The sequence below is a fragment of the Ursus maritimus genome, unplaced genomic scaffold (genome assembly GCF_017311325.1).
Source record: "Ursus maritimus isolate PB19 unplaced genomic scaffold, ASM1731132v1 scaffold_2, whole genome shotgun sequence".
NCBI classification, from domain to species: Eukaryota; Metazoa; Chordata; class Mammalia; order Carnivora; family Ursidae; genus Ursus; species Ursus maritimus.
Genome location: NW_024424452.1, coordinates 20185278 through 20200004, shown reverse-complemented (window position 1 = coordinate 20200004; position 14727 = coordinate 20185278). Strand labels below are relative to the sequence as shown.

The window sequence follows — 14727 nt, the reverse complement described above, 5'->3', positions numbered from 1 at the left end:
GGGGAGGTCAGGGGAAGGCCGGGGGAGGTCAGGGGAAGGCTCGGGTCCACTCCCTCCTGGGCGATGCTCTGCGGGCCTGGACAATGGGCGGCGGGATGACGACCCACCCCGCTGCTCCCCGGGGGCTCTGGCGCTGGCCCAGAGCTGGGCTCCAGGTCGCGACGTGGCGCAGCCCGGTCCCAGATCCCGCGTGCTGCAAGGCATCGAGCGCGCGGCCCAGAAAACAGCCGGCCCTGCCGAGGCGGCCAGGCCAGCGTCCCCAATCGGCTCATCCCGTGCCAACCCAGATCGGCGCACTCGCCTACCCGCGGTCTAGCTGGCCCCTGCTTCATGCAGTTGGATTGCTTCTTCCTGGTGGAGGCGGCTGACCAAGGGGCTTGGGCAGGGCAGCTTGGGAACCGCTCAGAGGGCTGCATCACCTCAGGGCCCAGGCGGCTGTGGAGCTGTTCCTGGACGGGAGCCCCGCCCTCTCTGCCTCTCATCCAGTGGCACCGCCCACCGGGGGGGCCTTGTGGGACCAGGCAAGGGGTGTGGTTCCCAGCCCCTCCTCCACCCAAGGCCTGAACCCCAGGCCTCTCTGTGAGATGCCAGGAGCCCCCTATCCAGCACGGTCTTCGCCACCGCCCGCGACCCCCTCCCCGGTCTAGGCCGCACACCTGCGGGAGGCAGTTGATGGGTCACAGCGCTCCCGGCCGCCAGTGAACCAGCAAACCCAGGAGTGGGACTCACTGTCCCCGCAGGCTAACGAGGCAGGGAGGGACAGGTCACTCTGGAGCCTCTGGAGGTTGGAAATGCCCAAAGTCTCTTGAGGGCCATGCCTTACACGTGTGTAGACATTTGTCAAATGCACCTAGGACCTTCACTCCTAGGTGGATGGGTGCGTGGGACTGTGTACCTTTCACCTCCATTAAAAAGATTCGGTTGCGTGGAAAGCACACGCCAAAGGAGTTTGTGTACTGTGATACCACTTAGGGGGAAAGTCGAGGGCCAAGTGCATTTTGTGTGGGCAGGCACCTGGGGGCGGTGAGGCAGGAGCATGCACTTGGGACCCGCCCAGGACCGCCATGAAAGCGGGGGAAGAAGCGGAAGGGGCCCAGCCCTGGCGTGAGAAGTCGTGGGGATGAGCGGCTGGGACCGGGACCAGTGGCCAAAGACGGCCTTGGGAAAGACCAAGGCCTTGGCCTTTCCTAAGGACCTGGTCTGCAGAGGGGAGGGGGGCCGGGCCCACGCAAGCGTTGCCTAGAAACGCTTATTGTCTTGGGATTCTTAGGCTCGCGCAGGCAGGGGTTCTGGGACACTTGGCGGGGTAGTCCGACTGCACTGGACGCTTTTTCACAGCGGACCAGGACAGTTTTATGACCCGCAGAGATGTTGCCTTGGGTTGGTGGCCTGGGCTCTGGCCTAGACCATTCCCCAGGGGAAGTGGATGGCAGAGAGCCTTGCTTCACCAGCCACATTGATTTCACCGGGCACGTGGGAAAGGGAACTTCCACTGGCGAGGAGATGGACTTCGCCGACCTCATCACATCACAGGCACAAATCAACAGACTCCTGAAGGACATCGAAACACTGGAGGCTGAGGTTAGTCACTGGAGGCGTTTGTCTCAGTCGTCATCAAAGATACTAGACTCCAGTGAAATTTGGAAACTGAAGACCACCATCAGGGACCTAGAACAACAACGGATGAAGAAGCTAGACGAACACCAACTTGAAGTATCGGTATTACAGAGTCTCCACAAGAAGCAACTGGCCGACGTCATTGAGAGGCACCGCCAACAACTACGTGAGTATGAGCAAAGGGAAAGTGAGCTTGGACGGGTGGAGCAACAACTTGCAGAGATGGAGCGGCTGAACGACAATCTGAACAACGTTGCTTCTGATGTCAGAGCAGAAAACCAGAAGTTGGTTTTGGCACTCCAAGATGTAAGACACCAGCTGGAAGAATCGATTCTCCGTAACAACGAGGAGTGTCTGGAAAACAACATTGCTGTGAGGGCTTTAAAGATCGAAAAAGGGCGGTTAGTAGCGAAATTGTATCGGACTGAGAAGAAGGCGTTGGAAGAGAAGAGGAAGTACAAGCAAACCATCAAGAAATTGTTACCTTTAGAGCATGCACGTTTGATCCGACTCATGCAAGAGAAAGACCTGGAACTATTCCACCTCCAAAAGAAGATCGAGCAGATGGACGCCGACCACAGAGAAACCAAGGACATGCTGTCCTCTGCTTTGGAGGAGCAGAAGCAATTGACACAGGTCATTAAAGAAAAAGCCTCAAGAAGCAATGACCTTTTAGAGCAAACCGTGGAGGACAAAGACATGCGTCTCACCTCCGTGACCGCCGAAAATCATCATCTGAAAGAAGAACTGGAGCGCCTGAGACAACAGAGTCGCCCTGTACCTGACCCTAAAATCCTCGAACTGGAGTGTGAAGTCTTCCAACTGAACGAGTTAAAAGATGACCTCGAGGAGGAAGTAAAGGAACAACAGAAGATCATTCACAACCAGCAGCAGGGGAAGATAAGACTGCTTCAGTCTCTACAGGAGCAGAAGCAGAAAGTGGACCATCTTCAATCCCAGCAGGAGCAGCTGCATATTGAACGCGCTCAGCTCCTTGCAGCGAAAGACCAGGAGATTCAGAATTTGCAAGACACATTAGGCCAAATGAAAGCCCAGCTGCCTGACAAAAGCCAGCACATTGCAGCAGAGCACTGTGACGACGTTCAAGTCACAAGCAGTCAGCCTCTTCCTAGAGAGAACGGAAGTGAGAAGCTTGATCCATCTAAAGGCGAAACTCAAAGATCAGTCCAAGGAATAAAAGAGCAAGAAGTGGAGATGAAGCTTCTAACTGAACAGAACATCCGATTGACCGAACACATCGATCGGGTGTCCAAAGAGGAGATTGGTAAACTAACTCAGATTATCCAGCAGAAGGATTTGGAGATCGAGGGTCTTTCCAGCAGAATCTCTGCAGCTTCTCAGCGCCAGCGCGTGGACGTGGAGCGACTTCAGCAGCAATTGCAAGAGTGTGCTTCGAAAAGCGACCAAGTGTTGGCTGTCTTAAATGAGAAAACGAGGGAGAATAGCCATCTGACAAGGGAGTATCAGAAAATGACAGAGAGACTTGCTGCCAAAGAAGCAGAGCTCCAGAGGATGCAAGAGGAAAATCGGAAACTGTCCCCGAGAATTGAATGTAGTGGTCAGGAGATGTTTAGAGAAACGATTCAGAATTTATCACACATTATTCGAGAAAAAGACCTCGAAGTGGATGCCTTAAGTCAGAAATGTCAGACTTTATTGACCATCCTGCAGACCTCCAGCACTGGTGATGAGGTTCGCGGCGTTCACATCGATCAGTTCAAGGAGCTTCTGCGGGAACGGGACACGTTCAAACAGCGAGTGAAGATCATGGAAGAGTGGAAAGAGCAGGTGATGACCACGGTCCAAAACATGAAGCAGGAGTCACCCCAGCTTCAGAGCGATCTTCGCCAGCTCCAGGCGCAGGCTTGCCCTGGCAGCGAGGAGGATTCCAAACTGCAGGCGACCTCTATGGACCTGATCCAGACTTACAGAGGCAAGGAAATAACCTTAGAACACTTAGAGAAGGACCTGGCACGAATTCAGCTCAGCATCGGGGAGAATTGCCACGCCAAGGATCTCCTCTTAGGGAAACTGGACGCGATTTTCCTGCAGCCCTCCCCCGACTCCTCAGAGCCAGCCGACTCTCTGAAGGCCGTGACATCTGACGTAGTGAGCCAGTCTTCTCAGTTGCGCCAAGAGGAGGTAGAAGAGCTAAGGAAATCAATGCAAGAAAAAGATACAATGATTCGAACCCTCCAGGAAGAGAAGCAGAGATGGATGGATTCCGTGTCGGCCGCGTCCCCAGGAGAAGGCAAACAACAGGAACACGGGGATTCCGACATGGAGCCGCTGAAGGAGAAACAGGCCGTTCTGCAAAACTTCATTCCGGATCAAGAGCTCCGACTGCAAGCGAAAAGTGAGGAATTGCTTTCTTTGCAGGAGAAGTTCAGTAGCCAAGTGAGTGAAAATGACCTTTTGAGGCAGGCAGTCACCGATTTGAAGGAGAGACTAGCAGATTTTGAAACGGATGTGTGTCAACTGAAAGAGGAAAATGCAAAGCTCGTGGAAACGTGTAGAGAAAAGGAAATGGAAAATCAGGCCTTGCAAGAGACCAACAGGCGGCTTTCCATGCTGCCGAGAGAGGAGGAATCCCAGTCCGCTGCGGTGGAAGAGAAGGCACTTGCTTTGGAGCAAGTATTGCGAGGGAAAGAAGAGGGCGAGACCGGGGAAGCGAAGCGGCTCGTCGATGCAGTTGCATCCGTGCAGGACCAGACAGTTGTGTGTCCACAGGAGAGAGAGGAAGTCCTGCTGGCACTGACACAGAAACAAATGGAAACCTGTGCCCTCCAGAAGGAGGTGCACCATTTACGGGAGAGAGAATCACGCCTCACCCAGGAGCTGGAGAGACGGCGTCACGTCGCTTCAGAAGCCGAAGATTCTCGTCGCCGCGAAGCTTTGGTCTCAGAAGGCAAAGTGGCTCAACTCAGAGAGGAAGTGACGGTCTTGCAGGGAAAGCTCGTTTTGTCTTCCACGGCCTTGGAAAACGCGAGCCATCGAGCCAGTGTGCAGGTGCAGTCGCTGCGGGAGCAATTGCACGTGGTCACCCAGCAGAAAGAGGAAGCCGCCTTCCAGCTTGCAGCCTCCCAGGAGGAAGGGAGGCAGTACGGTCACGTTCTAGCCGCCCTCAAGCTGGAACTCGCCGAGTGGATGGAAAAGGCAGACAGCCTAGAAGGGAAACTGAAGTCATTGCAGGGACGCTTCCAGAAAGCAAAGGCTGACTTGGGTCTGAAGGAAGACCAGCTCCAAGAAGTCAAGAAACAGAACGAGGTCCAGCAGGAAGTCCTGGAGGACACCCAGAAGAAACTGATGGACTTAGTAAGTAAGTCCGAAGGCATGGTGGACAAAACCCTCCTGAGGAGACTCTTCGTGGGCTCTTTGCAAGCACCTGATGCCGACCGGCAGGAAGCCTTAAGGTTGATGGCAGGCACGCTGGGGATCCAAGAAGACCAGATGCGCCAGCTGTTCAGTGAAAGGCCAGGTGGGGTTACCAGCTGGGTGACTGGGGGGCCTGGATCCAGAAGCGCCCCCAACACACCTGGGAAACCAAGTCACCGAGCTATGGCCAACAATTCTTTTTCAGGACTTTTCGTCCAGTTTCTAGAAGCGGAATCACATTCAGCTTCTCCACCACCTAAACCCTCTGCTCATGACGTGAAGCCCCCAGATTCAGGAGGAAGGGGAAAAGTGGCTAAGAAACAAGGCCCACAACATCTGAACACTGCCCTAGGATCCACACCCCGAAAAAAAGATGTGAAGCCCCGCACCACAGCTGTGTCTCTCATTACCCCCCCAGGACCAGAAACGGATGGATCGGAGCACCTTCTTCTAAATGCTGTCACTGATGCTTTCCCCACATACACGCCCCAAATACTGTCACCTGCCACGAAGGTTGGAATGGCGGCCACAGGCCCCTCAAAGAAATAGACGATTCTCAAGCCGGAGAGGAGACGGCGCTTTGAAGAACGCAAGTCACTCTGTGTGTCTACCTTAGCCCAAAATGGCCTTTTGCAAAACGTAATGTATTTGCAGTTTTGCTTTCAGCTTAATAAAAATATTCTTTTATGACTTAACAAAAAAGGGGTCTTTTAATGACTGCATAGGTATTCCCCAAACTGAAAACAGTGGTGACTCCTTTTATTTTTTTAAAGATTTTATTTATGTATTTGGTAGAAAGAGAGAGCACACAAGCAGGGAGAGCAGCAGGGGGAGAGAGAGAAGCAGGCTCCCCACTGAGCAGGGAGTCTGACATGGGGCCCGATCCCAGGATCCCAGGATCAAAACCTCAGGGAAAGGCAAATGTTTAACTGACTGAGCCACCCAGGTGCCCCAATGTGGTGCCTTCTTATGAGAGTAGACATTGGTGGAGTTGGAGGTTGTGGTCAAAGGATACTTCCAGTAATGTTTCTAATGCTTTAATATTTTTACAAGGAGTAGGTATCTATGTGTACTTTGGGTAAGGAACACATCAACTTGTTTTAATGTTCCAAACTTATCAAATACTCGAGCATACACTCCTTGTATGGGAAACAAGGTGAATAGCATGAAAGACAAGATGAATATAATTTTTAAAAAATGCAAGTTTGCTTTTCCCAGCTAAGTACCATTTCTCTTTCTTTTTTATTATTATTATTTTTTTTATCATTTCCTTTTCTGCTCTCTGGGAAACCACTCTAGGGGTAACCCTATTTCTCTCTGGCCTTTTAGAAATACATGTGTATTTGTCTATTTGGGAGTGTATTATCCTCTGACTTGCTTTTTTTTTTTTTTAGTCACTCTGCCTTAGAGATCTTTTGAAATGTGAATGAATGCCATCTTATTCTTTAAATGAAAACCCAGTAGTTTATGGTTCTACCCTAAAGTATTTAACTAGCTCCTATTAATTAGCATTACGTAGTTTTTACCCCAAATGTCCACGGTCAACTCCCTTGTTCATTTCCTCAAAAGCCACTCCAAATCTTCATTTGCTGTTCAAGGCTAATTGCTCCATTGTACCCTGGACACAATCCATTCAAATTTCTTTAAAAACCTCATTCCATTAATTTTCCTGTTTCTTCAGCCTGCCCAATATCTTAATTCCTTCCGTCCCTTTCTGTTCCCAGTGCTGTGGTTCACCCACTCCTATCCCGCGCTGACTAGTGCAGTAGACTCCCTACCAGTCTTGCTGGTTCCGCTCTTGGCCTCCTTTGAATCCATTCTCCACACTGCTGTCAGGGAGAACTGAGATGAAAATGTGATGTTACTTCCCTGCTGTGATTATTTGAGGGTTCCCCCATTGCCTGGAGTTTGACCTTGAAGAGACCATCCAAGCCCTTGCCTTTGGGGCCTTCCCTCCCGCTCACCATTCACATAGAGGCTGCCCTTTAGCCCCAGGTGAATTCTTACAAGCCCCAAATAGATTATTACCCAAATGACTTCAAGACCATGAGCCTCATCATTGCGCCTTGACAAAGGTATAGACCAGAAGGATTTCATTTTCCTCTTCACCCATTGGTGAAGGGAGTGATTCCCATCCTAAAGATACTGGATGCCGGGCTGCTGAACAGAGGAGCTGGACAGTAATTTATTACCCATGTTTGCTCAGGGCCCACACTGTGCATGGCCACAGAGGTGTCACACATGGGAACAGAACAAACAAGGGCTGTGGGGGGGGGCAGGCCTCGTAGTAACAAGAGAGTGAAGGTGAGCCTACCTTCTGCAGGAAGGAATGATTGGCTTGCCAAATAATTCCACAGGGTGTCAGGGAGTTGGAGCTTAGTACTTGGGGAGAAGCTGTGCCTGGTCCCTGTGATAAGGAGGGCTGTTTGGCCAGGGGACCTGATCTGTGGGGGCACATGGGGAAGGGAACTTGGAGTGAGGCCATTTGAGGGCCTCTGATGATATCCAGTGCTAAGGCAACACTTCCTACTGAAACTTAATCTCAGGCTCTCCATCAGAATGGACTCTGATGTCTCCATATCAATTTCAACCTGGGACTAAGGTGTAGGACAGGTGCTTCTCTATGAAGTGAAGTTGGCACCTGAGCAAGAGGGAGAGGTGGTCATCAAAACCAAATGTATCAACTCCCACTGATGTTCACTCAGTTGATCCCATGGGAATCTCTACGTGGCCAAGGGTAGAAGGAAGGGCTGATGTCCTCCAGCACCATGGAGTCTGGCAATGGACTGTGGACAGAAGCAGCCACCCCCAACCTCAGGTAGGATAAGCAGACTTTGTCTTCAGCCTGTAGCAAGAAGGCCTTGCTAACTATATTGAGCTGGTGGGGGGTACCATGACCCACGGAATAACAGACAGCTGTATATGAAGGCTCAGAATCCGTGAGAGTCTCTATTTCCAGGAGAGCCCAGTGCATGGCCAGCAATTGTTGCTTTCATGGTCTATAACCCAGGGCCGAGGAGGGCTGTTTCTTGCATTGGGAGCCCATGGACAATTTACAGATACCATGGGTGGTCCAGGGACTCCAGAAAGTGGGAGAGGAGGTTGCTAAAGCCTTTTCACTAGGGCACTAACAGGGGATTTTAACTTGGACCCACCCTAGAGCCTTTTGTTGAGGGGAGCCCCTCATAATGTAGGCTCATTGACAAGTTACAGCATAAATGGACTTCAGTAAAAATTATAAACATGGAATATGTCACCTCCAGAACCCAAAAAGTACTGAAAGATTTTGGATTTGCATGTTCCTTTTTGTTTTAAAAAATTTTATTTGGTTAATTGAGAGAGAGAGAACATGAGAGTGAGAGCACAAGGGGCGGGTAGGGGCAAAGGGAGAGGGAGAAGCAAGCTTCCCACTGAGCAGGGAGCCCGAGATAGGGCTGGATCTCAGGACCCTGAGATCATGGCCTGAGCCAAGGCAGGCACGTAACCCACAGAGCCACCCCAGCGCCCCTGCACTTGTACGTCCTTAACAAGTGTGTCAAACAAATGCCCTCACAGTAGGATGTCAAAAAGTGATGTCATACCTATGTTCCTGGAGAAAGATGGGTGCAGTAAGTTCCTGCCCACAAAGATTGCATGTGGTAGCAGTGTGGTTTGGGTGCCCTGTGCGTAAGAAGGTAAAACGTGTCCCCTTCAAGGTCAAGGCACATGTGACTGAGAGTATGTTGAAATAGGCACTGAACAGAATATATTGGCCAAATCTATAATAGCAAAATATTCACCATCTCTAAATTTGTTGGGATTCCAGGTGGTTTTTTTTTTTTAAGTTTTTATTTCTTTATTTTAAAGAGAGAGAGAATGTGTGTGCATGGGCACAAGTGGGGGCAGGGGGCGAGAAGAGGCAGAGGGAGAGAGAATCCCAGGGGGACTCCACCCTGAGCACAAGCCCAACAGGATGCTCAACCTTATGACCCTGAGATCATGACCTGGGCCCGAAGCTTAACCTACTGAGCCACCCAGGCACCCGTCGGGGTCGCAGATGTTTTAAAGGGACCAGGACGATATAGAAATAACTGTCACAAAAGAAGGAGCTTTTTAGACTCACAGATCCCAAGAAAGGAGGTCCTGAGAGCCATGGTGGGCCGCCAAGGGAAGTGGGAGAAAGAGGGAGTGAAGGGAAAATGCGGGCAAGACCCTTCACTGTGGTTTCCACGGGAAGGGACAGGTGAGGCAGGGTGAGCAGGTTTAAGACTGGTTAATTGGAATAATTTCAGTGGGCCTGGGCCATAGTGGTGTCTGGAGTAGTCTGTCCCTGCCCTGGGGTGATCAGGGCAGGGGATGGGGGCCCAGAGTGTAAGAGCTTCTTAGAGGGAGTGGTTGGGGGCAAAGGCCCTGAATTGGTTGGTTTACATGTGAAAGGTGTGCTCAGAGGCAAGCTGTGGACCATCTCCAAAAATTAACTATGCCTGTCAGGGACAGTCCCTCCAAAGTCACCAAGGCCTGAGATATCAAAGCATTAAATATAGAAGCATTACATATAGAAGGAAATATGATTATTTTATTAGTATAACCATAGTTTGAACCCTCGTTTTAAGTCCATGAAGGTTCGCCTACCCGTGCATCTTAGCAGACATTAAAGTTAATTCAGGAACTATGTTGTAAAGTCATGAAAGCCAATCGGCCTTCTTTTATCTTTCGCCATATAAATTATTTCAGTAAAGTTTGGATTTTCTATTGAGTCAAATTGTGAACCTATGTTGAATTAATTCGGGGATGGGGGAGGGTTCCTCCTCCTGTATCCAGTTTTCTTTCTTCCATGCCTCCTTTTTTTTCCAATTTATTTGTTCCTGGATATAATTGTGGGGTGCGGAGTGTCTTTTTACCCTGCTCGTCTTTCTCTGTTTTTTTTCTGACAGGCAAATCATTTTGTCTATGGCCGGGGTGGGCGTCTCAAGCCCCTCCATCATGAGATGAATCCTTCAGCGTGCTGGGAAGCAACAACACTAAGAGAAATGCAAGTGTGTGGCTGAGAGGTTTTTCACTGGGAGAGAAGTGGAACACCAAACACCCCTCCCCCCTCCACTTCTGTGTTTCTCATCAGCTCCTGGGCCCTGGGCTGCCATGGATGTGGACCTCCAAACCCTGAGGGCTCAGGAGGACACATAGTAACAGGGAAGGCAGCAGCAGCTCCGGATACAGGCAAGGCCACTCCCTTTGCCTGAACCACAGTGCTCAGGAGGCATCCACGGAGCCATTCTTACGTCTCCCTGGGGTAGTGGCCTCCTTCCTTTCCACCGACAACACAGAGGGTCATCCCCAGGACTGTGCTTGGGGTGCGCTTTCCCCAACGGGATCTGCATGTCTGCCCCAGCACTGGCCCAACTCCCAGTCAGTGGAACTCAAGCACACCAGTCAGCATGTGTGTAGCGGACCTCAGCAGGGAGTCTTGGAGACCCATACAGGCCAGATGCAGGTCACATTCAGGGCACCTCACGCCTAGATACAGTCAGTTCACATTGGTTCTCACCTTGTTGACAAAGATGGGACATTAGTTTGGAAATGGATGGCGACCTCCATTTGAAAAACAGAACAGGAGCTAACACACAAGCTGGCCAGCGATGGCCAGTTCCCTCCCAGATAGTGCTTGTCACCTCTGAGGCTAGTTAGCTAACAAAGGAACAGTTCACGCTGTCCCCATGTCCTCAGTTAAGGTGGGCCACCTTGTTTGTGATGCCACTTGTTTTGTTCACCTTCTCCTCAGTTCCCTGGTGAGAGAGAGCTTCCTGTTGCAAACCTGTGGGGATCACCTGACACCCGACAGCTGTGATTGACAGCAGTTCACTAGTCACATATGCTCACAGTTCAGGGGTAGGATCCCCCACACTGTGCAGGGCTGCACAGGGGTTGCTCTTGGGAACACAGGGAATAAGCAGAGGCTTGGAAGGCAAGACTGTGTCCTAAAGGTGGAGGGGGGCTGCAAGTCCTGGTTCCGATAGGAGGCTATGAGTGGCTTGCTTGAAGAATTTAGTGGGCTTCTAGGGAACTGAATGCTGCTCCTCAAAAATCAACAGGCACCATGTCTGGTCCCTGTGGTGAGAAGGGTTTTTGGTTAGGAGACCTTACCTGTGAGGGAGGACAAGGAGGAGAACGTGCATTAGGCCATTTGAGCCCCTCCTTGATTTTCCCAGGCATCAGAACAGTTCTTAATATGGAATCTTAATTTCAGGCTTATGCCACAAGAAGGTATGAAAAGGTAATTCTTCTTAGAACTAATAATGGAATTTCACAGTGAAACAGTATACAGAATAAACATGTAAAAGTAAGTTGTATTGCTATATGCTAGTAATGTACATGTGGGCACCACAATCAAACATACACTCATAATTACTAGTAAAACTATACTTGGGGATAAATCTAACAAAGCATGTCCAGGAGTCACATGTTGAAAGCTATTAAGCACTGATAAAGGAAATCAAAGATATAAATAAATGGAGAGATATACCATGTTCATGAATTGGAAGACTAAGCATAGTAAAGATGCTAATTCTGCCCAGATCGGTAGAGAGATTTGATGCAATTCCTGTCAAAATCCAGTGAGGTTTTTTTTTTTTTTGGTAGTGATAGATAAGATTATTCTAAAATGTATGTGGAAAGACAAAGGAATTTGTGTAACTTCAAAAACAGTTTTGAGAAAGAATAATGAAGTGGGAACATTCATTCTACACAGTTTCCAAAGTTATTAGATAGTTATAATAAGGAAGACAGTGTGTCATCTGCAGGGCACACACATAGATCAATAGAACAGAACAATGAGCCCAGAAATCGTCCCCACAAATACATCCAACTGATTTTGAAAAAGGTGCTAAAGCAATTCAACTGAAGAAAGATAGCCTTTCAACGGACTGTAGGCATTTAAAGCTGTGATGAGCTCACAGGCCCCAGACTCAGAAAACAGCACCAGCAGGGAAGGAAGATGCTGGTTTGTCTGAGGTGCTACGAGGTGCTGATGGGAAAGGAGGAATCGTTTGTGCCCAGCTCAGGATGCAAGCTCCAAGCGCTAGGTGTCAGTTTCTTTCATCATTCTGAGTCGAGATCCTCCTGATCCATCAATTCCACAGGCTCTGGGGATTGTCCCGTCAGCTCCCACACTGCAAACCGGGGTCACCCCTAACTGAGCACCCAGTGCTCCAGACTCCATTAGCCTTCCCATTAGCATCATTGTCAGCCTATATGAGGTGACAAGATCGTTCTCAGTAACTCTGTAAGTACATCCTTCCAGTCCAGCAAAAAAGAGAGCTCTTCTAGCCTAGCCACTCCCTCCCGTTCGACCCTGGCATTCATTCTGATTGGACAAACCCACCACCACCCTCCCCAGCTCTAAAGTATGGTGAGGGTGTTTGTGCGTGTGACTGCCAGGCCTTGGTAAGTTTCACCGTGTTTCAGGCAAGGAGCCTCATCTAATCCACACGGATTGAAAGGAGGGTTTAGTTCTTCATCATTAACTCAGGCTGTTGTAGAAGAAAGAATGCTGGATAGACAGAACACCAAATGCCTACTTTAGCCTCTTGCGGAGAAGTTTCATGGTTAATGCCTGCTTTTTGCTCCAATATGAATGTCCACAGGGGTTTTACATTTCAGATTCTCTTTCCTTGACTTTGTCAGAGGATGCAGATGAGCTGGCAGTGAACGTTCTCTGACATTGTCTCATGACATAGTTGAGGACTACCCCAGTATAGTCTCCTCTTTGGAGGCATCGCACAGCCTGAGTGAGACGCCTGAACTAGCCAGTAACAAACTCCACTCCCGTGTCATAAAGGTCTAGCTCCTTCATCAGCAACTTCTAAAGGAGTTGGGCCTGCCTGCAGGAAGCCTTTGGCGTGGCCCTCAGTGAAAAACGGACCAGTGTCCTCTGAATCAGATTTTTTTTCTGCAGAACAGAGGTGTCCTTTGCTTAGAAAACGACAAGAGGCACATCAATATATCTGCCTCCACCTTCTTCCAATTACTCTCAGCCTCACCATCCACACCTATGGGATTGACACTTTATACTACTTGCCCTTCACACTTACTACTTACACGCATGGAATGTGTCCACTGCCAAGGTAGGAGACTGTGCTCATTCAGTGGTTTGCATTACCCTCTTGGCAGAGGACCACTCAACGAAAGTGGTGTATTTGATCTCACCACTCCCCCTGGCAAGCCTCCCTAAGCTCAACCTTCTCCACTGTCATTTCTACTTTGGGTATCAATGAGTTCTTGTCCCTCCATTAAATACTAAGTAAGCTTTTGATATCTGATCTTGCCCTAAGATATGTACCCTGACATTTTATTGTTAGTGTGTGTGTGTGTGTGTGTGTGAGTTCTTAAAGTTTGAGTAGCTCCATTCAGTGCTCCTGACAGAGAAATGGAACATACAAATGCACTTCTTTATTTTTCTAGGAAATGTTTTCTAAGAAGTCCAGTACAAAATATATATATAAGGAACGTCTTAAATATGCATGAAACACATGTGAACCACCCGAACGTGAGAAATGATTGAAGGGCCTATATAATCCTTCTCCTCCAGTGTTCTACCCTCCCCATTCCCTAAATGTCACAGATGTGGTGATTGTTTCCCCTCCCCTCATTCCTTTCTTCTTCTGTATAGTATTTTATCATTTATGTGCATTTACTCTAAACATTCGTTTTGCTTGGTTTGAACTTTTAAAAAATGTTCTATTCCCTTCTTTCACTGAATATTATGTTTCTTAACTTCAGCCATTGATGCTTGTAACTGGCAGCTCTAGTTCGCTTTCACTACTACATAGTTTCCTATTGTAGCAGTTTTCCGCACATTCCTTCCTCCACATTTGAAAGGCGATTATGTGCGCAAAGCCCTTACTTAGCACAACTCTTGGCGCAGAGTCAGCGCTCCATGAACATTTGTTCAGTGGTTGAGACTGAGCCCCGACTCAATGTAACACTAACACTTGTTTCCTCAGGCTGGATTCTCTGCGCCTCGCCCCAATGCTGAGGATCTTGCAGCTCTTCCCCCTCCTGTGAATGACAGAAAATGTTCTGGTGCTCTCCCCGTGCATCCATGACTACAATTCCCGGAATGCATTGCGGTGGCTCTTTACGTCCGTTTCCCTTTACGTCCCGCCCCCAGAGAGATTCTGCATTTAGTGGGCGGGGCTATATTTTTTTAATCCAATGAACCCTTCCTGAGGGGGCGGAGAAATTGTCCAATCAGCGTCTGGGCAGAGTCGCCAATGAGCGGGAAGGTTGTCAGGGCAGCCGACGTATGCGGCGTCCCTAAGCCGCCTCAGCTGAGCGCGGTGGAACCAACCCCTCCTACCTTCTCCGAGGCTGGCTGGTTCCCCTGGCGCCTGCGGAACCCTCTTCCGTGTTCCCGGTGGGCGCAGCATCCCGGAACCTCCACGGACATGGCCAGTAGCCTGAGGACGCCCTCTTTCACCTCCTGTTCTTCCTCCTCGACAGACACAGACGACGACGACGGTGTGCGCGGCACTTGCAAAGATGCTTCTATGTGCAGAGGTGCCTGCGGAGCGCGGGGTCCCCGGGGGCGTCCCCGGGGGACTGGGGTTTGTGGGGGGGGAGGCGGGCCTGTGTCTCAGGAACACGCTTGTGCACTAGAAGGTAGCCGTCAAGTCGTGCGCCCCGGGTTTCACACGTGTGAAGTGCCCAGAGCGGGGCTTCATTCGTGGAGGTGATAAT

General features: G+C 49.8%; 1 protein-coding gene across 1 annotated transcript; it reads left to right on the top strand.

The window, feature by feature from the left end:
- The first annotated feature begins 1368 nt into the window (after positions 1-1368).
- LOC121104070 (thyroid receptor-interacting protein 11-like) lies at positions 1369-5562 on the top strand. The gene has a single exon (XM_040636560.1). The coding sequence runs from the start codon at positions 1369-1371 to the stop codon at positions 5560-5562; it is 4194 nt and encodes a 1397-aa protein (XP_040492494.1).
- The last annotated feature ends 9165 nt before the right edge of the window (positions 5563-14727 follow it).